Source organism: Salmo salar, chromosome 27 (assembly GCF_965601325.2).
Source record: "Salmo salar chromosome 27, fSalSal1, whole genome shotgun sequence".
Taxonomy (NCBI): domain Eukaryota; kingdom Metazoa; phylum Chordata; class Actinopteri; order Salmoniformes; family Salmonidae; genus Salmo; species Salmo salar.
The window spans coordinates 12,804,038-12,831,419 of NC_138317.1; the positions used below are offsets into that span (position 1 = coordinate 12,804,038).

General features: G+C 43.9%; 2 protein-coding genes across 3 annotated transcripts in view; both read left to right on the plus strand.

The window, feature by feature from the left end:
* carmil1 (capping protein regulator and myosin 1 linker 1) overlaps positions 1 to 7,018 on the plus strand; it is a 39,000-nt gene extending 31,982 nt beyond the window's left edge. Inside the window, exons 32-38 of one of the 2 annotated variants that reach the window (XM_082970030.1) lie at positions 131 to 249; positions 3,772 to 4,162; positions 4,584 to 4,626; positions 4,932 to 5,099; positions 5,263 to 5,385; positions 5,718 to 5,870; positions 6,222 to 7,018. In XM_082970030.1, coding sequence (XP_082826156.1) covers positions 131 to 249; positions 3,772 to 4,162; positions 4,584 to 4,626; positions 4,932 to 5,099; positions 5,263 to 5,385; positions 5,718 to 5,870; positions 6,222 to 6,436 — 1,212 coding nt within the window. In that variant the 3' untranslated portion in view covers positions 6,437 to 7,018. Of the gene's footprint in view, positions 1 to 130; positions 250 to 3,771; positions 4,163 to 4,583; positions 4,627 to 4,931; positions 5,100 to 5,247; positions 5,386 to 5,717; positions 5,871 to 6,221 lie in introns of both variants that reach the window. The other variant, XM_014177270.3, reaches the window with a different exon arrangement.
* A 1,428-nt stretch (positions 7,019 to 8,446) lies between these two features.
* LOC106588285 (secretagogin) lies at positions 8,447 to 15,610 on the plus strand. Its single transcript, XM_014177121.2, has 11 exons — positions 8,447 to 8,718; positions 8,900 to 8,970; positions 9,290 to 9,382; positions 9,969 to 10,058; positions 10,212 to 10,268; positions 11,855 to 11,932; positions 13,125 to 13,180; positions 13,284 to 13,329; positions 13,481 to 13,540; positions 14,587 to 14,655; positions 14,960 to 15,610. Exons 1-11 carry the CDS (start codon positions 8,649 to 8,651, stop codon positions 15,086 to 15,088), a joined length of 819 nt encoding a protein of 272 aa, XP_014032596.1. The 5' UTR covers positions 8,447 to 8,648; the 3' UTR covers positions 15,089 to 15,610.
* The last annotated feature ends 11,772 nt before the right edge of the window (positions 15,611 to 27,382 follow it).

The following is a 27,382-nucleotide window of genomic DNA, read 5'->3' on the forward strand; positions in this document are numbered from 1 at the left end:
TCTTATTCCCCATTTCTTTCTCCCTCTTCCACTCTTTCTGCCCTCTTTCTCTATTTCTACGTCTAGCTACTATACTCTATGATATTGAGTATGTCTTGACGTAGGCCTACATATTTTTTTGTGTTTTCAGCGGGATTCAATCTGCACCTCTCCACCACCAGAAGAAGTGGAGCAGAATGGCCTCCTGGGAAAAGTGGATGAGGGTGTTGATGAATTCTTTTACAAGAAAATCACCCAACTTAGTTTTAAGTGAGTCCTAATTCCTTTTATGGTGAACTCTTTCCAAAAAGTAAATGGAATTATTTGACGTTTAGAATATATTACTGTAGTTTCCAGAAGATTTAAATCACAAGCATGCAGCAGTAAGCTGTATCTAACTACCCACAATGTCTAAATACCTACAGGTAAATGCCAAAATAAAGGAAACGCCAACATAAAGTGTCTTAATAGGGCGTTGGGCCACCACGAACCACCAGAAGAGCTTCAGTGCGCGCTGGCATAGATTATACAAGTGTTTCAAATCAAATGGTATTTGTCACATGCGCAGAATACAACAAATGTAGACTTTACTGTGAAATGCTTACTTACAAACCCTTAACCAACAGTGCAGTTTAAGAAGAAGAAAATATTTACCAAGTAGACTAAAATAAAAAGTTATGATAAAAGTAACACAATAACGAGGCTATATACAGGGGGTACCGGTACCGAGTCAGTGTGCGGGGGTACAGGCTAGTAGGTGGGGGTGAAGTGACTATGCATAGAAAGTAAACAGCGAGTGTACAAAATTGTCCGGTGGCGATTTTATGAATTGTTAAGCAGTCTTATGGCTTGGGGGTAGAAGCTGTTGAGGAGCCTTTTGGTCCTAGACTTGGCGCTCCGGCACCGCTTGCCGTGCGGTAGCAGAGCAAACAGTCTATAACTTGGGTCACTGGAGTCTCTGACAATTTTATGGGCTTTCCTCTGACACCGCCTATTATATCGGTCCTGGATGGCAGGAAGCTTGGCCCCAGTGATGTATTGGGCCGTACGCACTACCCTCTGTAGCGCCTTACGGTCAGATGCCGAGCAGTTGCCATACCAGGCGGTGATGCAACCGGTCAGGTTACTCTCGATGGTGCAGCTGTAGAACCTTTTGAGGATTTGGGGACCCATGCCAAATCTTTTACAATCTCCTGAGGGGGAAAAGGTTTTGTCGTGCCCTCTTCACGACTGTCTTGGTATGTTTGGACCATGATAGTTCGTTAGTGATGTGGACACCAAGGAACTTAACTCTGGACCCGCTCCACTACAGCCCCATCGATGTTAATGGGGGCCTGTTCAGCCCACCATTTCCTGTAGTCCACAATCAGCTCCTTAGTCTTGCTCATATTCAGTGAGAGGTTGTTGTCCTGGCACCACACTGCCAGTTCTCTGACCTCCTCCCTATAGGCCGTCTCATCGTTGTCGGTGATCAGGCCACACTGTTGTGTGGTTTCAGCAAACTTAATGATGGCGTTGGAGTCGTGTTTGGCCACGCAGTCGTGAGTGAACAGGGAATACAGGAGGGGACAAAGTGTTAAGGATCAGCGTGGCAGACGTGTTGTTGCCTACACTTACCACCTGGGGGCGGCCCGTCAGGAAGTCCAGGATCCAGTTGCAGAGGGAGGTGTTTAGTCCCAGAGTCCTTAGCTTAGCGATGAGCTTCATGGGCACTATGGTGTTGAACGCTGAGCTGTAGTCAATGAACAGCATTCTCACATAGGTGTTCCTTTTGTCCAGGTGAGAAAGGGCAGTGTGGAGTGCGATTGAGATTGCGTCATCTGTGGATCTGTTGGGGCGGTATGCGAGTTGGAGTGTGTCTAGGGTGTCCGGGAGGATGCTGTTGAAATGAGCCATGACCAGCCTTTCAAAGCACTTCATGGCTACTGACGTGAGTGCCTCGGGCGGTAATCATTTAGGCAGGTTCCCTTCGCTTCCTTGGGTACAGAGACTATGCTGGTCTGCTTGAAATATGTAGGTATTACAGACTCGTTCAGGGAGCGGTTGAAAATGTCAGTGAAGACACTTGACAGTTGGTCTGCGCATGCTTTGAGTACGCTTCCTGGTAATCAGTCTGGCCCAGCGGCTTTGTGAATGTTGACCTGTTTAAAGGTTTTGTTCACATCAGCTACCGAGAGCGTTATCACACAGTCATCCAGAACAGCTGGTGCTCTCGTGCATGCTTCCGTGTTGCTTGCCTCGAAGCAAGCATAAAAGGCATTTAGCTCGTCTGGTAGGCTCATGTCACTGGGCAGCTCCCATCTGGGTTTCCCTTTGTAGTCCGTAATAGTTTTCAAGCCCTGCCACATCCGACCAGCGTCAGAGCCGGTGTAGTAGGATTCAATCTTAATCCTGTATTGACGCTTTGCTTGTTTGATGGTTCATGTGAGGGCATAGCAGGATTTCTTATAAGCATCCGGATTAGTCTCCCGCTCCTTGAAAGCGGCAGCTCCAGCCTTTAGCTCAATGCGGATGTTGCCTGTAATCCATGGCTTCTGGTTGGGATATGTACGTACAGTCACTCTGGGGACGACGTCGTTAATGCACTTATTGATGAAGCTGATGACTGAGGTGGTGTATTCCTCAATGCCATTGGATGAATCCCAGAACATATTCCAGTCTGTGCTAGCAAAACAGTCCTGTAGTGTAGCATCCGCATCATCTGACCACTTCCGTATTGAGCGAGTCACTTGGTACTTCCTGCTTTAGTTTTTGCTTGTAAGCAGGAATCAGGAGGATATAATTATGGTCAGATTCGCCAAATGGAGGGCGGGGGAGAGCTTTGTATGCCTCTCTGTGTGTGGAGTAAAGGTGGTCTAGGATTTTTTTTGACATGCTGGTAAAAATTTGGTAAAACTGATTTAAGTTTGCCTACATTAAAATCCCCGGCCACTAGGAGCGCCGCTTCTGGGTGAGCATTTTCTTCTTTGCTTATGGCCTTATAGAGTTGGTTGAGAGCGGTCTTAGTGCCAGCTTCGTTTTGTGGTGGTAAATAGACGGCTACGAATAATACAGATGACAACTCTCTTGGTAGATAGTGTGGTCTACAGCTTATCATAAGGTACTCTACCTCAGGCGAGCAATACCTCGAGACTTCTTTAATATTAGACATCGCGCACCAGCTGTTTTTGACAAAAAGACACACACCCCCACCCTTCGTCTTACCAGAGGTAGCTTATCTGTTCTGCCGTGGAATGGAAAATCCCGCTAGCTCTATGTTGTCCAGCCATAAGATGTGACAGTTTTTAAAGTCCCATTGGTAGGATAATCTTGATCGTAGGTTTGGAACTCTATTGGAGGGAGGCGACACCATTCTTACAAGAAATTCCATAAGTTGGTGTTTTGTTGATGGTGGTGCAAAACCCATCTCAGGCGCCGCTCCAGAATCTCCCATAAGTGTTTAATTGGGTTGAAATCTGGTGACTCAGACACACACACATACAGACACCCTTTAAACCCCTTATGCTCCTTTGAGACCCCTCTTTCAAAGTCACTGAGAGCTCTTCTAGCCATGGTAGCCAAAATGATGGGCAATTGGGCCCTAAGCATGATGGGATAATAATTGCTTAATTAACTCAGGAACCACACCTGTATGGAAGCATCTGCGTTTAATATACTTTGTAGCCCTAATTTACTCAAGTGTTCCCTTTATTTTGTCAGTTACATGTACCTTCATTTACGTATTTAGAAGTTCTTAATTATAGAAGTTGTGAGTCTGTACTGTACAGCAAAATCATTCTCTAACATTTCCAGACGACCCACCCTGAGGGGCTCCTCCAACATCCAGGAGGGTTCGGAGAAGAAACGGGAATCCCGGAAAAGCGGCTTCTTTAACCTCATCAAGTCTCGCACCTCCAAGTCTGAGAAGAGCCATGGAGCAGCCGCCATCCCCACCCCGGCTTCTGCGACTGTCAGCACTGTGACAGAGGAGCCCCTGTCCCCCAAGGCTCCGTTGCGGGACCACTCGGAAATCTCCCCTGACCGCTCAGAAAAGCCACCAACCCATGAACCCACTGCGGAACAGCACTCGGAGAGTGACAGTAAGGGGGGTCCTCACGGTGGCTGGCACTTTGGGGTCCCCGTAATGGGCATGGACTTCCTGGCGGAGATGAGAAAAATGCATGAGAAAATGGCCGCCCATAAGGTGGGTAAACTGACCAGTTTTTGCTGCTTTTGACTGCTAAATCTATGAGCCAGTAGAACACCTTAGCATCACTGAACTACTGAATAATTACTTTCTTACAGAGTAACACACAACCTCCTCTGAAAAAGTTTATTTTAAAGATGCATGTGCACTTTATTTGCTGTCTTAAACCTTCGATCTTCCAATCATTTGGAAGGCTATAGATCATTATGAGTGGATAACTGTGTGAAGGTGTTGCCCTATAGTGGCTCTGTAAAGAAAATCCATGTCTCTGCATGGTTCAGACTGTTGAATACGGTCATGCACGAGTGCCCTCGTAGAGCCATGCAGCGGAAAACACAATGGTGCCTATAAAAGCAGGTTTAGGACAAACTGAAGACATTGTCCATACTGAAAAGATGTTTGTTTGTTCTTTTTACAGTCTGACTCATCTTCCTCTTCAGACAAGGCAGATGGTAAAAAAGGTGAGTTGGTCTCTATATCCCAATCAGATAATGAATGTTTTATTCCATTTAGTGATATTTCATCTTTATGTACACAAAGATGGCTCAACTCAATTATGCCACAAGGTCTGTCTCGCCGTTCATCTTGCCAGCTGCCATGTGGTACAATAAAATTAACAAAATGTTGAATTACATTAGTGCTAGGTAACACTTTGTTTAGACAGTCCCTTGTAAAAGCTCAATGAACCATCCACACGTTTGCTGTGCATTCTGTTTCTAAGAAGTGTCCGATATGGGTCTTCTTTGTTATGTCTCTCTTTCTGTAGGAAAGCCAGAGAGTCAAACATCGTCGATAGACTTGTCGTCGATATCGCCCAGGTCTAAGCCCACCAGTGTTACACCCAGACCCCCAGCACCCCCGGGCACCAAGCCCCACCTGGGACCACACACTTTGGGACCTCTGAGCCCTCGCACCAGCAGCAGCCACAGCCCAGGTAGGCATATGAATAAGTATACTTTACTGATAGTGATATGGAGATGGGAACTAAAGCCATCAGATGAAAAAATAGATCAAGAAGAAGATTACTTTGTTTATTGTGATTTTTGTCTTAATTTGTCCTGTTGTCTGTAACCACTCCTTAGTTGTGGATTTTTCAGCCTCAGATGACACCCCCGACTCCCCTCTTGGAAACGTATCCCCAAAAGGACCACTGCCCGCCCCTCGCCTGAAGAGGGCGCCGTCAGACTGTGAGAGGGAGGGGGAGACTAGCCCCGTTATTGGTAGGTTTATGTATCTATTACCCATGTACCCTCCACCCAGAAGAACTGTCTTAGGTACAGCTCACGACAGTCCAAAATGTTGATATTGAGAGTAGAGGAATAATCAAAGCTATTTTGCTTCACGTAAAGACAAAGGCATTCATTTCAATTAACTGAGAACATAGTATGCTATACAAATTGTCACTGTGTGAGTTTGGTAAAATTGAAGCATAAAAGCATCTTTCACTCTCAGTTCGAAAATGTATGTGCTGACTACTGTAAGTCCCTCTGATAAAAGTGTCTGCTAAATTACTAAAATGTGAAATGTAATGTAATCTCTCTCTCTCCGTCAGTTGAACTCACAGGAGACTCTAGCCCATTTGACTTAGACCATGAGACGGACAGGTCTGTTATTGGCGGGAGACAGTGGTCCTCCCTGAAGAGTTCCACTTCTGTGGTACAGGAAGTAGAGGGTCGAGAGCGCACCAAGTCCCTCCCTGCATCTGGTTAGACCAATTACCTTCTCTCCTTCAGGTTTTTTTTTTTTACTTAAGACATGTACGGTGTTGTAGTGTAGTTTTGCATCTAGCAACAACTAATGGCAGTAATGTATGTTTTGGCAGATCCAAAGTACCTTTTGAATAACATGCAATGGTATTGGGCATTCTCAGTAATAGTAGTTGTAGGGGTTTCTCCAGGAGCTCTTGTTGTTGGTTTATTAGTACTCACACAACTGTGATGTGTTTGTAGTCTCAGTAGTACCAGTGGTTATGGTTGTAGGCTACCAGTTGTAGCTTCCTCATTGTTTAGTACCATATCAGCTCACACGCCGCTGTCTTGCGTCACTGTCCTTGCAGAGAGACCTTCGTCCATGGTGGACGCTGCCCACTGCCAAAGCCCGGGGGTGTTTGATAAAGACAACAACACGGAGGAAGACTTCCCTCCTCCCCCTGACACGGACCAAAGACAGGACCTTATGCCTGACAACATGGAGGAGGAGGAGGAGGAGGAGGAGGAGGAGGAGGAGGAGGAGGAGGAAGAGGACACCATCAATGACATCGTCCCAGTGTAGAGAGAAAAGATACATCTAGTTTCTCCATACTTTCCTCAAAGTGTTCCATGGAGTGTCCAAGTGCACACTTCGGGAGAATTGTGGAGAATCGTAATGCAGACAAATAGCAAAGAACAAAAAAAGCTTATGGACAAAACCTTGCCAATATCTTATTCTTAATAAAGACCGTTGATTGGCTTATACAATCAACCAATAAGCAGTGTTGTGTTCCTATGTCTAATATGCATGTAATGTATATTTGTCAATATCTATTAACACACTGAAAGAGATATATGGATGTGTTGAAAAATATGTATGGGATTTACATTGTACCATGGGCAAATTGATCAAGTAAACCTTATTAATGACAGGCATAATAACTTTGCTATATCATGATTTATATGAAATACATTTATTGACGGGCTTGGTGATGGTTTCCAGTATTTAGTTTTATTGGCTAAATTGATTTATGCTGAAAATACACAAACTCATTTTTCAGTTTTTTTTACAATGCATTGTAACAAAATCCTTTACATGTAACATCAAGTTGTCAATAATCCTGTATTTGTATATTTGTAACAATAAAAAATATTTCTACTGGTATACTGCCATGTATGATCTATTTTGCCTTCATATAGACCTACTTCATAAAAGGTCTGTGTTTTGCGTAGGCTTACCCTTGCGTGACGTTTTGTTAACTGTGCAAATCTCTCTCGGTCAAGATAACATTTTATCAATATATTCGCCTGTAATTACCCCCCCCCAAAAAACGAAATGCTACCTAGCTAGCTACCTTAGCATTTTACATTATTAGATAACTTTTTTTTTATACCCTCCCCCTGGACTTTGTACTAGGTAACTAGCTAACCTTAAGTCTCTGTCGATCTGAAGCAAGGATGATTTTGTGCTATGTACCGGATTGTAACTACTACTCCGATAAACATTTATAGATTTGGGCTACTACATGATTCTCAAATTTTCCCTATAATGAGGTTGCTACAACCTAGCCTATGGATGAAAGTTTACAACATAGGTGCACACAGGTCGATAGAAATATTTGAGGTGACAGACCGTGACACATGGATAGACAGTGACACATTCAATACCGCCTTGCACACTCTTGCCTGATCTAGGGTGTAATCATTAGTCCAACAGTTGCAAACCAGAGTTTCTATTGGGCAAATTCAGGTATGTTATCCCCATTTTGTTCCATTTACTTCCACTTATGAAACTTTTTCAACAGAATCGGCGGAATGAATACACCCCTGATCACACACAAACAGTTCACTTTCCAAGCCACATACAAACAGCTTGTTGTATTCCTTCTCATATCTACGCGCTCTCCTCCTCTCACCTTTTCCCTTTGATTGTGGACTTCAATGCAAAACCCATCAGCTGTATGTGACCAGGTGAAAAAAACCTTTCCAAACCATATCATAACCGCTACACACAGCCTACATCATTGTCACCATATTAACTAAAGTAACATCATAGCTAATAGAACTAACGCGTTAGTAAACCATCTACAATCATGCAGTACAGTGTACAGACAGCAAGCAGTTTAGCATCTACACCGGCAGGCCCCGGTGGCAATAAATTAGTAAAACTAAAAGCTTACCTTGACTTGGAAGAGTTCCAGTGTTGGATAGTCATAGCCAGCTAGCTAACATAGAATCCCTCTATTTGAGCCGGGTGTTTGAGTAGGCTAAACTAGCTAGCTGCATTTGCTAGCTAAGTAAGTGAAAGTTTAAAAAAAATGAGGAAATATACTGTAGGTCGACCTTTCTCTCTCTCTCTCTCTCTCTCTCTCTCGCTCCTATTTCATTTTTTAAAGTTATTAATTTGTTCAAAACTGTTCAACTATTGTCTTTCTCTCTCTTTGCATCGCCCACTCACCACATTTTATATTTTGTATAGTTTTATCTAAAAAGGATAACTTTTTAAATGTTTATCTATTTTTATTTGTTATGAAATTCACTGAGGAAGATGGTCCTCCCCTTCCTCTGAGGAGCCTTCACTGTTGCACACCTACTTGAGCATCGTAGTCAAGTTGGTCTCACTCGTTTGCGTTTGGTGGAGTTTAAACTGAACTACAGGGAAGGAAACATCATCAATAAACGTCTAGAAAACCTCATCAGTCTCTGTGAGAAATAGACTTATACATACGGATAAAACTCTATCTTTTCACAACTAACATTTTGGATTCACGCTGGTGTATTGGGCACGCATTACCATGGACAGCGCTTTTGACAACCTGGATGCTGCAGGCTTCCTACACATATGGCAACATTTCGATGTTGACAGTAAGATCTTACTCTTGAATAGTTATAACTATGTTGCCTTTTGATTACTATTCACATTAATCTGTGTTAGTTTATCAGGCAATGCTTTCATCGAAATCCAGAACTTTGCACCATGTCTTGAAGATAAAACAATAAGCCATTTTTTTCTTTCATTTTATGTTATGCATTTATTTGTTTTTAGATAATGGTTATATTGAAGGAAAGGAGTTGGACAACTTTTTCAGACACTTGATGAAAAAACTCGGGATGAGTGTAAGTAGGCTACTGTTCCTTTACCTTGTCATGGCTAATGCATAATGTGTACCTTCAGATCCCCCCCCAAAATACTACAGTAGGCTTAGGCTAGTAACATCCTAGAATATTCTAATCAGACCTACTTTGCTGAGCTTTGTGGACGGCATTCAACCGGTGTCAAAATTAGATAACCTCTCGGAATCCAATCATTAGTGACATTTTGTCTTTCATTGAAACGGAATGAATTCCCGAATGGGATTTTGCACAGGTAACACTGAATGAAATACACAAATAAGTGTAACGGACATGTTTAAAAGGCACTGTGTTGTTCCTAAAGGATGAAATAACGGATGACAAAGTTAGAAGAATGAAAGAAAGCTTCATGTCAGCTTATGACACCACAGCTGATGGTCGCCTGCAAATCCAAGAGGTGTGTTTACTTGTATTTCCTCAAACCCAACTACCTCCTTCCTCCTTTATTTGTCTATATAGTGCATTTAGTATTAAGTATACTTAGAACCCTGCAGGTGTGTTTGTGTCAGAGAGAGAGAGCGAGCGAGAGAGAGAGGAGAGAGAGAGAGAGAGAGAGAGAGAACTGATCAAACAACAAGTGGTAATTGGATTGTAATCAAAATGCCCTAACAACACCTTCTATGTGTGAAGCAGCCTTGAAACGATATAATTGCTCTGTCATTTGCATCATGTTATTGCCTTGCTTCATCTAACAACATGCAATGAATTAGAATGAGTTTATGTCAAAAATGTAATTGAATTGCATCTCATTTCATCTTTCACGTTTTGTTTTCTTTGTCCATAGACTGTATTTCCTCAAATGTTATGTTGACAGAGGAGTAAATGCCCGTTGAAGCTGAATGGACACGTACCACCTTAATTCTATCAATTTGTAGGGAAGAAAATACACAAGATTTAGTTTGACAAAACATTTCCCATCAGTGACCGAATAATGCCTGCCTGTGAATGTTGATAACTTATTGGATTGAACATAAATGTTCCAGTTGGCCACCATGATGCTACCGGAGGAGGAGAACTTCCTACTACTGTTCCACAGAGAGACGCCATTGGACAACAGTGTGGAGTTCATGAGGGTAAGGTCAAAGATCACATATGAAATGTTGCGGTCCAAAAACCTTCAACATAAATGCACAAAAAATACAATCCTATTATTGGTTGGGTACTGTGTCCTGTATTCTCTAGAACACTTTCATCAAAACTAAATCTGCCTCTCACACCCCCCACAGATCTGGAGAAACTATGACACTGACAGCAGTGGATACATATCAGCTATAGAACTCAAGGTACAGTTGAAGAATGCCCTTCTACTAATTTCCATGCGTTCAGTGAGACCACTGCCATGGCCCTCTCAGAGACATTGTCTTAGCTAGTTGTTGTCCACTTTCTAAGTAAACATCAATGAGTGGCCAGAGTTGTTCATGTTTACACAGTTGCTCTAGGTCTATGTTGACACGTGTTGCTTTAAGGGTCTTTCAGGATGCCCCCTGTCCTCTTATGTGGACAAGGCAATAGGGTTGGGCCAATATATGATTCAATTGAATATCGTGATATTTGACATTGACAATATATTGTGATGTGCAAGACTATAATCTATTTGAACTTTTCTAATCAAAACAGTGCAGTTTTATCAGTTAGTTTATATCAATATGGTGAAAATAAAGTCTACATGAATGAACTAAGTCTTATTGTTTGCCACACTAAGATTATTTAATTAGAATGTGACTATAATATCGTAAATAAGCACAAATATTGCAGTCTGGAATAATCTAGCAATTATCGACGCGAAACCATTATATTGGATATTGCGATATTTGGAGTAGCATATCGCGATATTTGGAGTAGCATATCGTAGAAGAGCTCTCCCCAAATATTGCACCAACCCCACAAGGCAAGGCACAAGTACTTTTCGTAGAATTTCCAAACACTTGATGGTTTATAATCCACAGCACATTTACTGAAGAGTAAATGGACAGGATGCACATGCAGTACATTATACTATTTGTGAACATTTTGATTCAGAATAACAGACAAGTGTTATGGCACACATTTCTCCCCTTTTTTTATTCCAAGTGGCTGCTGATCCGACTTCTCTGGACCCCTCTTCCCGACAGCTAAAGAAGCTTCTACGCATTGCAGGATTCTCTACTTTACGCATAGTCTCCACTCTGCTGGTTTAATAAAGTTAAATCAAAGCTGAAACAATGTCTGCAAAATCATGTAATGACAGTATTCTACATACTGTATAATGAAAGTATTCTACATAACAGAACTGAATATAATAGCATAGTATAACGTTACTGTAAGTAAAAAAAACACCTAATTTCTTATGAGATCTGTGTGAACCGTCGCATTTTTCTTTCATGTGGCCAAAACTCAACAGTGTACGACACTAGCCAAACATGTGTTTTGATTTAAATTAAACACAGGTATGCTACATTTGTATGTGAAGTAGAGGTAAAGAAACACTTGAGCAGAATGTAATTCAGATCTTCAGCTCTGGGGACAAGGGTTCCAGGGGGCGGGACGGGGGCGGGACGGGGGCAGGACGAGGGCAGGACGGGGCGGTTACCTACGGATTCGCAACTTCTGACTTTTTTATTTTGTATCTATTTATCCTTTATTTGACCGGGGGACGTCACGTTGAGAAACCACAATTTTTCACTCGAGACCAAGGCCATGTTTATCAAGCGTCTCAGAGTAGTAGGACTACTTACAGTATCCAGGATCGGTTTTGTCTTTTAGATTATAATGAATGGATCCTAGATCAGGATACTATACCTATCCTAGATCAGCACTCCTACTCCGAGACGCTTGATAATATGGGCCCAGGTCATCTCATCGGCTGTCTTCCTCTGTGTCCTCCTAACAGGGTTTCCTGCAGGACCTGTTCCTCCAGCACAAAAAGACCATATCCCCCAACAAACTGGAGGAGTACACCAACACCATGGTAACAACAAGCCCCAGCTCCTTCACTCTGTGCCTCCATCTCTTGAACTGTTGTCTCTCAAATGAGTATATGCTACCTTGTTCAATGGGCAATTAAATTTGGATGTAAAACTGATTTGTTATTTAAGTTTATTTTCTCTAAAAGGATGATTGGCAGAGAGCTATACACTGAGTGCACAAAACATTAGGAACATAGACTGACCGGGTGAATGCAGCTGAAAGCAATGATCCCTTATTGATGTCACCTGTTAAAATCACTTCAATCGGTGGAGAGAAAGGGGAGGAGACAGGTTAAAGAAGGATTTTTTATGCCTTGAGACAATTTGAGACGTTGTGTATGTGTACCATTTAAAGGGTGAACGGGCAAGGCAAAATATTTAAGTGCCTTTGAACAGGGTATGGCAGTAGGTGCCAGGTGAACCGGTTTGTGTCAAGAACTGCAACGCTGCTGTGTTTTTCACGCTCAGCGGTTTCCTGCGTGTATCAAGAATGGTCCACCACCCAAAGGGCATCTAGCCAACTTGATGCAACTGTGTGAAGCCATGGAATCAACATGGGCCAGCTTTCCGAAGTCTTGTAGAGTCCATGCCCCAATGAATTGAGGCTGTTCTGAGGGCAAAGGGGATGCAACTCAAATTTAGCAAGGTGTTCCTAATATTTTGTACACTCAGGGTATATTTTAATGCTACTATGCCATTCAGTGTAGATAAGGAGTGCACCAAATTAGTTATTTCTCATTGCAGTATGTCATTGGCTGTAACTGTCTTGCCTATGAATCCCCTTAATAGTATTAGTAATTGGATGGTACTAGACTGTGATGGAGGGTGATCAGCTCTTTAAAGATAAAGTGATGTGATTTTCACTGTCTAACCATTGTCATTAATTGTGGACCATTAATTCATTACCTGAGACTGAGAGAACGTTTGTCTGTGAGCACTTTTATATGTCAATGTCCTGTTGAGTTTGGTGTGTACAACATGGGAAATACACTGGAATCATTTGATTTAGATTATCTTCAGTACTGTTATACAGTGTTACACATGACAGGTCACCAAGTAAAATGATCACCAAGTAAAATTCTGAATATGTGTAAATGTACTTGGCGAAGAAAGGTAATTCTGATTCTAATGTGTATGTGCTTTGACAAAATTTCTAATGATTCTGATGCTTTATTCTGTTTATTTTCCCAACAGATGGAGGTGTTTGACAAAAACAACGATGGCAGGCTGGATTTGAATGACCTAGCCAGGTACTAATTATCAAGCAATTGTATTCCCCACATTGCTAGGTGGCTCTTACTGTGTTTTTAATTGTTTGTGAGTCACAGAGCCTAACTGTTTTCCTTCTCCCAGAATCCTGGCTCTAAAAGAGAACTTCTTGCTGAAGTTTGACATGAATGTAAGTATAAAAATGTTTGATGAATTTCACTGATAACATATCTGACTGAAAGTTATCAATTCACACTCCATCTTCAATTACTTACTGCAGTCCTCATTGGCTTGAATTAGAGGAACTAAATTGTGGGTGTTGTGGTACCACTCTGTTCCAGGCTTGCAGTCAAGAGGACCGGAAGAGGGACTTTGAGAAGATATTTGCTCACTATGATGTGGTAAGTCATTATCCAGTACGTTTAGCCACAACATAATTTCCTTCAACTTCAATTAGAATTGCACGGTTTATTGTGATAAGCATATTTCATGAAATTACAATGCTGCTTATAATGACTTGTTGTGATTTTACTGATGCTTCATTGGCCTTAATTATAAAATATATCAGTAGAAATGAGATACACAGCTGGATTGAAAGTGGATCAGTACAGGGGCATAGGCACGGGTGGGCCTGGGTGCCCACCACTCAGATTGAGCAACATTTTTTTTTTTTAATCTTATCTTTTTACCTAAACATGCAAACACCATCAGAGAGAATTCATAGCAAGCAGTGCACTGGGTTAGTCAGATTTGATTTAAATATAACAGAATAGATGACCTGGAATGACATTTACGCTCACGGGAGGGGTTGCCAAAAAGAGCTAACTGAAAGCCACACCCCCAATAAGCCATGAATATTACTGCATTGAGGCATAATATGTCACTGTGCTTGTGTGGATACATGCACCATGGCACTGCCTGTTTCATTTGTTCATTTGGCAAACAAGACAGCTCATCTAGTGCCTTTATCACAGTCAACACATGCTAGATTTTCTCTCAGCCTTTTGGCAAAATATGTAGAATAGCATGAGATGAGCTATAAAACGACACATTTTCCTCTCTGCCCCATGGCAAAATGTTTATAATTGCAGGAAATTACCTTTAAAACAGCAAAAAAAAATCTCAGCCTCATGGCAAAATATGGAGAATGGCATGAAATTAGCTATACATTTCTGCAGGTCCACCCAGCAACGAATTCCTGGCTACACCACTGGATCAGTACTAAGATGTATTCACAGTACTTAATGAAGTGGTGGTCCTGTTGCAGTGCCATGCTCCTCTGTGCTTCGTGATTGTGGATGTGTGATGTAGTACATTGTCCCATTTTTTTAAAAATCTGAATTCTAAGCAGAATTTATATGCTGTCCTCTTTATAATCTCCCAAGGCACACCAGGAGGTAGTTTTCATTGCTTTTTCTGAAGTCAGCCATTTTGTTGTTGTTTACAGAGTAGGACGGGTGCTTTGGAGGGTCCGGAGGTGGACGGCTTTGTCAAAGACATGATGGAACTGGTCAAAGTAAATAAAAAAAAAGTTTTGCTATACCCTATTCTACAAATGTAGTTATGTTATATAAACGTATTAACTAAGATATCTGATGCTGTTATACTGATTCTGCATTATTGTAAGTTATGGTCTCTGAATTGAGGCGTTGGTTCAGATCCCACTTCTGACACCTTTGTAACTTTATATTTATATGGGTGAAGCAAAGAGAATTGAGTCAAGTTAACAGTAGGTCCAACTGTATTCGACTGTGACGGGTTTGAACTGTGATTGGTCTTGAACTGATGGTTTGAATATGCTTTCTTTATACCCAACATAGCCTACCATTAGTGGAACGGACCTGGACAAGTTCCGCAAACTGCTCCTGGGTCACTGTGACATGAACGGTGATGGAAAGATCCAGAAGAAGGAACTGGCCCTGTCCCTCGGCCTGAAATGCTCCCTTTAATAGTACTCCACAGGAATAATGACAGACATTTTCATTACCCTAGTTAGCACCACAGGCTAACCGCTAACTCACTGATAGCACGCCGCAATGCCATAGCTCGTACCTTTTGGACAGCCCAAGAGCATTGCATGATGGTTGGTTGAAAGGAAGTTGTTGCATAGAGTAGACCCATTGGGGAATTCGTTTTGTGACCCTTCATTTTGTTTGACTGTATCTGTTTTGATGACAATTATGATTAGCATTGAGAGTGTTGTGTGTGATCCATGCACGTTGCATATGCCTATAACTTGCAGAAATGTAGTGGTGATCTAAGTGTTTTGCAACGGAAGTTGTATGGGGATATTTGTGGGATATTTGTTGACTTTATTACCATGATGGCTGCATTTACTTTTCAGAACTGTGTTGTTTTTGATGTGCAAAAAATATGATGAAAAATAACTGTCATTATGGTTTGACATTTCACCTCCTCGTTTAAATGGTATTGGTAGACAACATGTAATGCAATACAGTGTATGATATGAACGACAATCTCTGTGTCCCTGGGCATCTGCATGTTTCCCATTCTGTAAGAACAGTCTGCAATCGTAAGCACATACAGCTCTGTTAATGAACTAACTATTTTTATTACAATAACTCAATTAGTAGTACATGCCTGGCGTGTACCCATTGTATCAGAGCAGACAATGCTGTGAGCCTTGGGCACAAAGGAAATATTGACCCGCAGCCGTGATGATGCCCGGGCTTCCATTCTCCATGAGCTCAGTCCTTTCATGCAATAATGGATTTTCACAGAGTTTCATTGCTTTAATGCTTAGTAACCAGAGCATTTCAAAAGCACAACACACAAAATGCTATGGAAACTGATTGAACAGCAACTCAAACCACCCATGAAAGAGAGATACAAAGCAAACATGGTCGGTAGTAAGTAGACCCAGTATGGCTTTAAAAGCTTTTCATGAGTTCATTGGGCACTGTGTTATTTTGTGAAACCATAGTGCACTGTTATTTGTGTCTAGTTGTAGGCTGATGTCATTGCTAAAAGCCCCACCAGATGCCTGCCTGATTATGGCAAGCGAAGTGTCTCTAACTTAACAGCCGCTCACCAGCAGGACAATTACAGAGGACTGCGGTCAAGAGAATAATTATTGTGCCACTTGCTGTGCCCTCTTTGAAACTTGCTGTGCCCTCTAAAATTCCCAGCCACAGTATGTATTTTTTCACTCTTAATTCAGTAGGAGTACATTAGTCATGGTACTCAACAATACATGTATTTTGTCTCTTCTCTTAAATCAGGGCTTGTCCTGAGTGAAGTTGTGGCTTTCGAAGCACTTTAAAAGAAAAATGTCAACAAATAGATATTGGTGATAGATACTTTCTCCTAAAATATATAAATCAAGGTACATAGACTGCTATTTAACTAGTCAGTTACCTGGCCTTGCCATTGTTAGAGAAGAGGCCATCAATTTAGAAACAAAATCCAGTTCAGATATTTGAGATGCATTCATTCATTACCTCCTGGTTAATCACATTGTGGTTATGCCCTGTTCTTAAGGTGACCCATAGCGGTTTGGCATGTGCGACCGAAGATGTAAACCTGAAAATATGTCACAACCCATTCCTTGGATGGATCTTCCACCATGTTGCTAGACACGATGTTAATAGATTGTAATGGGTGGAATGTAATCAATGGAATGGAGCAAACACATACTGTACAGCCAAAAGTTGTGTTCATAATTGTTTTTCCACACTAGGAAAATGAACACACAACTTTAATTTGCATGCGCTTGATACGGTTCTATTCATTCCATTCCAGCCATTACAATGAGCCCGTCCTCCCCGTTGCGCCCTTCAGCCTCAGTCAGTCCATTCTCTCTCCCCCGTTGCGCCCTCCAGCCTCAGTCAGTCCATTCTCTCTCCCCCGTTGCGCCCTCCAGCCTCAGTCAGTCCATTCTCTCTCCCCCGTTGCGCCCTCCAGCCTCAGTCAGTCCATTCTCTCTCCCCCGTTGCGCCCTCCAGCCTCAGTCAGTCCATTCTCTCTCCCCCGTTGCGCCCTCCAGCCTCAGTCAGTCCATTCTCTCTCCCCCGTTGCGCCCTCCAGCCTCAGTCAGTCCATTCTCTCTCCCCCGTTGCGCCCTCCAGCCTCAGTCAGTCCATTCTCTCTCCCCCGTTGCGCCCTTCAGCCTCAGTCAGTCCATTCTCTCTCCCCCGTTGCGCCCTTCAGCCTCAGTCAGTCCATTCTTTCTCTCTCCCCCGTTGCGCCCTTCAGCCTCAGTCAGTCCATTCTCTCTACCCCGTTGCCATTACAGGTGATTTCCCCCATACAGCCACCTGATTCATGTTATTTCCTCCAGCCCAGCCGGCACAGAGGGTAATGACACTGTGTGCTCCCTCTCCCGGTGCCTCCCCTTCAGACTAAGCCATTCTCCAATGTATCGGAAACCTGTGCCAACACAAAGCAGCCATAGAGGAAATGAAGACAGCCTCTAATCAAGATGTCTGTATCAAGGGATGATGGGAAGATTATTGGCACGGATTTGGAGTTGAGAGGAAAGAGGGGGATGCCAAAAGAGGGTTGCTGGTTGCGGGCTCTGCAGCTGAGCCACAGAAGAAACAGAGTTGGTGGGGTCTGATGGCTAAATGAAAGACTATGTAATACTCGCTGATAGCCTATAGCCTGGAGCTAATAATGTGCCCTTAGGTTCTCTGGGGTTCATAATCAAACCCCTCCTTGTCACATGATTGTCGACCTCTTGCCAGGGTCCTGTTTATACGTGAAGATGCTCCAAAACTATTCAAACACTTCCAATAAGAAGTGTTTCATGTAGCAAAAAAAAATTCTACAGTGTGCATTAATTAACAGAACCAGGTGTTGGGATACTGACTTTCAGAAGGTAGTCTGAGTGTATATTGATCACACATTTCCTGCTGTGAGATAAGTTGAGTTATCTGTCTGAGTCATACACTATAGTTATACACTAAGTGTACAAAACGTCTGCTCTTTCCATGACATAGATTGACCAGGTGAAAGCTATGATCCCTTATTGATGTCACTTGTTAGATCCACTTCAATTAGTATAGAGGAAAGGGAGGGGGCAGGTTAAAGAAGGATTTTTAAGCCTTGAAAGAATTGAGACATGGATTGTGTATGTGTGCCATTCCGAAGGTGAATGGGCAAGATAAAAGATTTAAGTGCCTTTGAATTGGGTATGGTAGTAGGTGCCAGGCGCACCAGTTTGTGTCAAGAACTGCAACGCTGCCGAGTTTTTCATGCTCAACAGTTTCCCATGTGTATTAAGAATGGTCCACCACCCAAAGGAAATCCAGCCACTTGACACAACTGTGGGAAGCATCAAATCAAATCAAATTGTATTGGTCACACACGTGTTTAGCAGATGTTATTGCGGGTGTAGCGAAATGCTTGTGCTTCTAATTCCGACAGTGCAGCAACATCTAACAAGTAATATCTAACAATTTCACAACAAATACCTAATACACACAAATCTAAGTAAAGGAATGGAATTAAGAATATATAAATATATGGATGAGCAATGTCAGAGCGACATAGACTAAGATACAGTAGATAGTATAGAATACAGTGTATACATGAGTAATGCAAGATATGTAAACATTATTAAAGTGACATTATAATTAAGGTGATTTCAAGTCTGTGTATGTATGCAGCAGCCTCTCTGCTAGTAATGGCTATTTAACAGTCTGATGGCCTTGAGAAAGAAGCTGTTTTTCAGTCTCTCGGTCCTAGCTTTGATGCACCTGTACTGAACTCGCCTTCTGGATGATAGTGGGATAAACAGGCAGTGGCGCGTGTGGTAGTTGTCCTTGATGGTCTTTTTGGACTTCCTGTGACATCAGGTGCTGTAAGTGTCCTGGAGGGCAGGTAGTTTGTCCCCGGTGATGCATTGTGCAGACCGCACCACCCTCTGGAGAGCCCTGCGGTTGTGGGTGGTGCAGTTGCCGTACCAGGTGGTGATACAGCCCGACAGGATGCTCTCAATTGTGCATCTGTGAAAGTTTGTGAGGGTTTTAGGTGACAAGCCAAATTTATTCAGCCTCCTGAGGTTGAAGAGGTGCTGTTGTACCTTTTTCTCCACACTGTCTGTGTGGATGGACCATTTCAATTTGTCAGTGATATGTACGCCCGAGGAAGTTAAAACTTTCCACCTTCTCCACTGCTGTCCCATTGATGTGGATAGGGGGGTGCTCCCTCTGCTGTTTCCTGAAGTCCACGATCATCTCCTTCGTTTTGTTGACATTGAGTGAGAGGTTATTTTCCTGACACCACACTCCGAGAGCCCTCACCTCCTCACTGTAGGCTGTCTCGTTGTTGTTGGTAATCAAGCCTACTACTGTTGTGTCATCTACAAACTTGATGATTGAGGTGGAGGTGTACATGGCCACACAGTCATGGGTGAAAAGGGAGTACAGGAGGGGGCTGAGCACGCACCCTTGTGGGGCCCCAGTGTTGAGGATCAGCAAAGTGGAGATGTTGTTTCCTACTTTCACCACCTGGGGGCAGCCCGTCAGGAAGTCCAGGACCCAATTGCACAGGGTGGAGTCCAGACCCAGGGCCTCAAGCTTAGTGATGAGCTTGGAGGGTACTATGGTGTTGAATGCTGAGCTATAGTCAATGAACAGCATTCTTACATAGGTATTCCTCTTGTCCAGATGGGATAGGGCAGTGTGCAGTGTGATGGTGATTGCATTGTCTGTGGACCTATTGGGGCCTTAAACAAACTGAAGTGGGTCTAGGGTGACAGGTAAGGTGGAGGTGATATGATTCTTGACTAGTTTCTCAAAGCACTTCATGATGACAGAAGTGAGTGCTACGGGGCAATAGTCATTTAGTTCAGTTACCTTTGCATTCTTGGGTACAGGAACAATGGGTGGCCATCTTGAAGCATGTGGGGACAGCAGACTGGGATAGGGAGAGTGAACATGGGCCAGCATCTCCGTGGAACGCTTTCAACACCTTGTAGAGTCCATGCCCCGTCAAATTGAGGCTGTTCTCATGTTTTTTACACTCAGTGTAGTACCTGAATGTACTAATAATATTTTTTAATAGCTGGGAGTGAAAATATAATCAGATACAAAATGGAGTAAATAAATTATCACACCTGGCTTAATGATATGAAACATGGGAAACATGTTATTTTCATGTCACAGAACTTGACTGTGAATATCAGAATATTCATCAGGCCTTGGGGCTAAAATGCAGTAAATAGCAGACTACTAGGTAGAGGGTGTGAGGTGTTCATTTTATTGAATTACATGTTCCTGAGGGAATTAGCTATATACTTTTCTTATTCAATTGCATTTTCCAAATGTCTGATTTCTCAGCCGCAATGTGTTTTCATTGTCAATATTGCATGCCTGATGTGATTTATTGTGAGGAAAATAAAGTATCTCTTGCAGCCTATGCCATTTTTGCGGTCATGTGAGGACCTCTTGTGGTAGTTTGTAGCACAGTAAAATTAGTACCTTCCCTCATTCATAACCAATTAGAACCACAATCCTAATCCTAAACTTAACCCTAGCTTCATGTCCACATCCCAGTTCAACCCTAACCCTAGCATCAACCACAACCCTACCCCTAACACCAGCTTCACGTCCACATCCCAGTTCAACCCTAACCCTAGCATCAACCACAACTCTACCCCTAACACCAGCTTCATGTCCACATCCCAGTTTAACCCTAACCCTAGCATCAACCACAACCCTAACCCTAACCCTAGCTTCATGTCCACATCCCAGTTCAACCCTCAACCACAACCACAACCCTAACCTTAACCTTAGCTTCATGTCCACATTCCGGTTCAACCCTAACCCTCAACCACAACCCTAACCTTAACCTTGGTGTATTCTACTTTATTTTGGTTTATCCTAGTTTATTCTACTTTGTATCCTACTTTCCTCTTTGGACCTGTAAGGTGCTAAAACTCAGCTCTACCTGGCTCTCCCTTTGGCACTTGGTGCAGGAGGTCAGCTGTGGGTGGCTCTGGGTAGCTCTGGGTAGCTCTGGGTAGCTCTGGGTAGCTCTGGCTCAGTTACATCAGTTCGGTGAAAACCTTTTTGGGGACTTAAGCTTATTCTTATTTTGTTATGGAAACATGGCACTCTCCGCTCCTTAGCACATATGCACTCACTCAAGCACACACATACACTCATCCATCCATCCATTCATCCACTCACACACATACACTCATCCACCCATCCACTCATCCACCCACACACATATACATTTACGCTACACACACATCACAACTCTACCAGACTCTTATTGTTATTGCTAAATAGAGCACAATTTAAACACTTGTCCCCCAATCCACCCTTCCCCAAAACAAGTGTCAATATTGGACAATAAATTGTTCCTTTTTGTATCGTACGTATGCTAAAATGTTTATTCTATTGAGCCATTTACTTTATGTTCGTATTGTTGTTGCATTGTCAAGGATGATCCATTACGTTGGACAATACATTGGACAATACATTGGTGCGTATGTAAGATGTGTACCCTCCACATACAGTACGACTAATTAAACTTGAAACTTGATGGCGATTGTGTCAGTAAAATAACCACTAGGTGGCCATAGCTGCATTGGTTACACAGTACAGTACATTTCAACATAAATAGGATAGTGAAAACATTCCCATCTTGGCTTACCACTGTAAGGGGTAATGAGGCCTGGTTTTGCTTTGTGTCAATTTACTATGATAAAGTATTATAGCTACAAAGGAGATGGAATTATATTTATTGACATTTCCTAAAGATTGGAAAGCTGCCACGGTCATCCCCCTCTTCAAAGGGGGTGACACTCTAGATCCAAACTGTTACAGACCTATATCCATCCTGCCCTGCCTTTCTAAAGTCTTCGAAAGGCAAGTTAAACAAACAGATCACTGACCATTTTGAATCCCACCGTACCTTCTCCGCTGTGCAATCCGGTTTCCGAGCTGGTCATGGGTGCACCTCAGCCACACTCAAGGTACTAAACGATATCATAACCGCCATCAATAAGAGACAGTACTCTGCAGCCGTCTTCATCGACCTGGCCAAGGCTTTCGACTCTGTCAATCACCGTATTCTTATCGTCAGACTCAACAGCCTTGGTTTCTCGAATGACTGCCTCGCCTGGTTCACCAACTACTTCTCAGATAGAGTTCAGTGTGTCAAATCAGAGGGCCTGTTGTCCGGACCTCTGGCAGTCTCAATGGGGGTACCACAGGGTTCAATTCTCGGGCCGAATCTTTTCTCTGTATATATCAACGATGTCGCTCTTGCTGCGAGTGATTCCTTGATCCACCTCTATGCAGACGACACCATTCTGTATACCTCTGGCCCTTCCTTGTACACTGTGTTAACAAACCTCGAAACGAGCTTCAATGCCATACAACACTCCTTCCGTGGCCTCCAACTGCTCTTAAACGCTAGTAAAACTAAATGCATGCTCTTCAACTGATCACTGCCCGCACCCGCCTGCCCAACTAGCATCACTACTCTGGATGGTTCTGACTAGACTGTAAACTCTCCTTCCAGACTCATATTAAGCATCTCCAATCCAAAATTAAATCTAGAATCGGCTTCCTATTTCGCAACAAAGCCTCCTTCACTCACGCTGCCAAACATACCCTCGTAAAGCTGACTATCCTACCGATCCTCGACTTCGGCGATGTCATTTACAAAATAGCCTCCAACACTCTACTCAGCAAACTGGATACAGTCTATCACAGTGCCATCCGTTTTGTCACCAAAGCCCCATATACCACCAACCACTGTGATCTGTATGCTCTCGTCGGCTGGCCCTCGCTACATATTCATCGCCAGACCCACTGGCTCCAGGTCATCTATAAGTCTTTGCTAGGTAAAGCTCCACTTTATCTCAGCTCAATGGTCACCATAACAACACCCACCCGTAGCACGCGCTTCAGAAGGTATATCTCACTGGTTAGTCTCAAAGCCAACACCTCCTTTGGCCAGCCTTTCCTTCCAGTTCTCTGCTGCCAATTACTGGAACAAATTGCAAAAATCGCTGAAGTTGGAGACTTAAATCTCCCTCACTAACTTTAAGCATCAGCTATCTGAGCAGCTTACCAATCGCTGCAGCTGTACACAGCCCATCTGTAAATAGCCCATCCAACTACCTACCTCATCCCCATATTGTTTTTATTTACTTTTTTGCTCTTTTGCACACCAGTACTTCTACTTGCACATCACCATCTGCACATCTATCACTCCAGTGTTAATTTGCTAAATTGTAATTACTTCGCTATTATGGCCTATTTATTGCCTTACCTCCTTACTCCATTTGCACACACTGTATATAGATTTTTCTATTGTGTTATTGACTGTACTTTTGTTTATCCCACGTGTAACTCTGTGTTGTTTGTGTCGCACTGCTTTGCTTTATCTTGGCCAGGTCGCATTTGTAAATAAGAACTTGTTCTCAACTGGCCTACCTGGTTAAATAAAGGTGAAATACAATTTTTAAAAACATATAATAAGTGATCACATATTTCAAATGAGTTTACTAGTTTTACAAATTAAGCTGCTGACAATGACTAGAGGTTTATGGCTCTGTTTATGGCTCTGTCACGTCCTGACCATAGAGAGCTCTTATTTTCTATGGTAGAGTAGGTCAGGGCGTGACTGGGGGGGGGGTTTATCTAGTTTATTTAGTTCTATGTTGTTTTGGTTCTAGTTTCTTTTTTCTATGTTGGGATTTTTGTATGATCCCCAATTAGAGGCAGCTGGTCATCGTTGTCTCTAATTGGGGATCATATTTAAGTAGTTGTTTTTCCCACCTGTGTTTGTGGGAAATTATTTTGAGTTAGTGCATGTTGCACCTCTTTCATCACAGTTTGTGTTTTGTTTGTAGTTTATTGTTTGTTTTGCAAAGTTTCACATTAAAATAAAAGATGTGGAACGATACCCACGCTGCGCTTTGGTCTCATCCTTCGGACGAACGTGACAGAATCTCCCACCACCAGAGGACCAAGCAGCATGGCCAGGAGTGGACATGGGAGGAGATCCTGGACGGCAAGGGGCCCTGGATGCAGATTGGGGAGTATCGCCGTCCAAGGGAGGAGATAGAGGCAGCAAAAGAGGAACGGCGATGATACGAGGAATTAGCACGGCAACGACAGAAGCCCAAGAGGCAGCTCCAAATAATTATTTGGGGGGGGGGCACACGGGGAGAATGGCGGAGTCAGGGTTTAGACCTGAGCCAACTCCCCGTGCTTACCGTGGGGAGCGTGTGACCAGTCAGGCACCGTGTTATGCGGTGATGCATAACACGCATTTGCCGGGCTAAAGTGAGCATTCAGCCAGGACGGGTTGTGCCCGCTCAGCGCTCCTGGTCTCCGGTGCTTCTCCTCGGTCCAGGATATCCTGCACCGGCTCTACGCACTGTGTCGCCAGTGCGCCTTCACAGCCCAGTGCGTCCTGTGCCAGCGCCACGCACTTGTTGGGCTAAAGTGAGCATTCAGCCAGGACGGGTTGTGCCAGCTCTACGCTCCAGACCTCCAGTGCGCCTCCACGGTCCAGTACATCCTGTGCCTCCTCCTCGCACTCTCCCTGAAGTGCGTGTCCTCAGTCCAGTACGTGCTGTGCCTGCTCCTCGCACTCGCCCTGAAGTGCGTGTCAACAGTCTGGTGCCACCTGTCCTGGCTCCATGCACTAGGCCTCCAGTGCGCCTGCCCAGTCTGGTGCGTCCTGTGCCTGCTCTCCGCACTCGCCCTAAGGTGCGTGTTACCAGTCTGGCGCCACCTGTGCCGGCCCCATGCATCAGGCCTCCAGTGCGCCTTCCCGTTCAAGAGCTTCCGGCGACAGTTCCCAGTCCAGAGCTTCCGCTGACAGTTCCCAGTCCAGAGCTTCCGGCGACAGTTCCCAGTCCAGAGCTTCCGGCGACGTTTCACAGTCCGGAACCTCCAATGACGGGCCCTCAGTCCGGAACCTCCAACGACGGCCCACAGTCCGGAGCCTCCTGAGACGGCTCACAGTCCAGAGCCTCCTGAGACGGCTCACAGTCCGGAACCTCCTGAGAAGGCCCACAGTCCGGAACCTCCTGAGAAGGCCCACAGTCCGGAGCCTCCAGCAACGTTCCCCAGTCCGGTGCCTCCAGCGACGGTCCGGAGCCTCCAGCGACGGTCCGGAGTCTCCAGCGATGGTCGGCAGTCTAGAGCCTCCACCGATGCTGGCGGGTTCGCAGGATGAGAGGGTTCTTCGTCCCGCACTAGAACCGCCTCCAATGTGGGAGGGTCTGCAGGATGAGAAGGTTCTTTATCCTGCACCAGAGCCGACACCAACACTAGACACCTCCCCAACCCTCCCTTTTGGTTTCAGGTACTGTCACGTCCTGACCATTGAGAGCTCTTATTTTCTATGGTAGAGTAGGTCAGGGTGTGACTGGGGGGGGGGTTTATCTAGTTTATTTAGTTCTATGTTGTTTTGGTTCTAGTTTCTTTTTCTATGTTGGGATTTTTTTGTATGATTCCAATTATCAGGCAGCTGGTCTTCGTTGTCTCTAATTGGGGATCATATTTAAGTAGTTTTTTCCCACCTGTGTTTGTGGGAGATTATTTTGAGTTTGTGCATGTTGCACCTCTTTCATCACGGTTTGTGTTTTGTTTGTAGTTTATTGTTTGGTTTGCAAAGTTTCACATTAAAATAAAAGATGTGTAACGATACCCACGCTGCGCTTTGGTCTCATCCTTCGAACGAACGTGACAGGCTCAGAGTTGTCACTGGCTCAATCACAATACACATTGTTGTTGGACATGATGTAGACCAGGGTTCCCCGCAAGTTTTCTGAGCAATTTATTTATATATATATATGACTGTTGGAAATGCATTCCAGGTGAAGATGGTTAAGAGAATGCCAAGAGTGTGCAAAGCTGTCATCAAGGCAAAGGGTGGCTACTTTGAAGAATCTCAAATATATAATGATTTGTTTAACAATTTTTTGGTTACTACATGATTCCATATGTGTTATTTCATAGTTTTGATGTCTTCACTATTATTCTATAATGTAGAAAATAGTACAAATAAAGAAAAACCCTTGAATGAGTAGGTGTCTCCAAACTTTTGACTGGTACTGTATATATACACTGCTCAAAAAAATAAAGGGAACACTTAAACAACACAATGTAACTCCAAGTCAATCACACTTCTGTGAAATCAAACTGTCCACTTAGGAAGCAACACTGATTGACAAAAATTTCACATGCTGTTGTGCAAATGGAATAGACAACAGGTGGAAATTATAGGCAATTAGCAAGACACCCCCAATAAAGGAGTGGTTCTGCAGGTGGTGACCACAGACCACTTCTCAGTTCCTATGCTTCCTGGCTGATGTTTTGGTCACTTTTGAATGCTGGCGGTGCTTTCACTCTAGTGATAGCATGAGACGGAGTCTACAACCCACACAAGTGGCTCAGGTAGTGCAGCTCATCCAGGATGGCACATCAATGCGAGCTGTGGCAAGAAGGTTTGCTGTGTCTGTCAGCGTAGTGTCCAGAGCATGGAGGCGCTACCAGGAGACAGGCCAGTACATCAGGAGATGTGGAGGAGGCCGTAGGAGGGAAACAACCCAGCAGCAGGACCGCTACCTCTGCCTTTGTGCAAGGAGGAGCAGGAGGAGCACTGCCAGAGCCCTGCAAAATGACCTCCAGCAGGCCACAAATGTGCATGTGTCTGCTCAAACGGTCAGAAACAGACTCCATGAGGGTGGTATGAGGGCCCGACATCCACAGGTGGGGGTTGTGCTTACAGCCCAACACCGTGCAGGACGTTTGGCATTTGCCAGAGAACACCAAGATTGGTAAATTCGCCACTGGCACCCTGTGCTCTTCAGAGATGAAAGCAGGTTCACACTGAGCACATGTGACAGACGTGACAGAGTCTGGAGACGCCGTGGAGAACGTTCTGCTGCCTGCATCATCCTCCAGCATGACCGGTTTGGCAGTGGGTCAGTCATGGTGTGGGGTGGCATCGCATTGGGGGGCCGCACAGCCCTCCATGTGCTCGCCAGAGGTAGCCTGACTGCCATTAGATACCGAGATGAGATCCTCAGACCCCTTGTGAGACCATATGCTTTTGCGGTTGGCCCTGGGTTCCTCCTAATGCAAGACAATGCTAGACCTCATGTGGCTGGAGTGTGTCAGCAGTTCCTGCAAGAAGAAGGCATTGATGCTATGGACTGGCCCGCCCGTTCCCCAGACCTGAATCCAATTGAGCACATCTGGGACATCATGTCTCGCTCCATCCACCAACAGACTGTC

Coding starts and splice junctions, on each gene's coding strand:
- LOC106588285 (XM_014177121.2), top strand. CDS start 8,649: ATGGACAGCGCTTTTGACAACCTGGATGCTGCAGGCTTCCTACACATA. Junction 11,933..13,124: donor AGGAGTACACCAACACCATG/GTAACAACAAGC, acceptor TTTTCCCAACAG/ATGGAGGTGTTTGACAAAAA. Junction 13,330..13,480: donor TGCTGAAGTTTGACATGAAT/GTAAGTATAAAA, acceptor ACTCTGTTCCAG/GCTTGCAGTCAAGAGGACCG.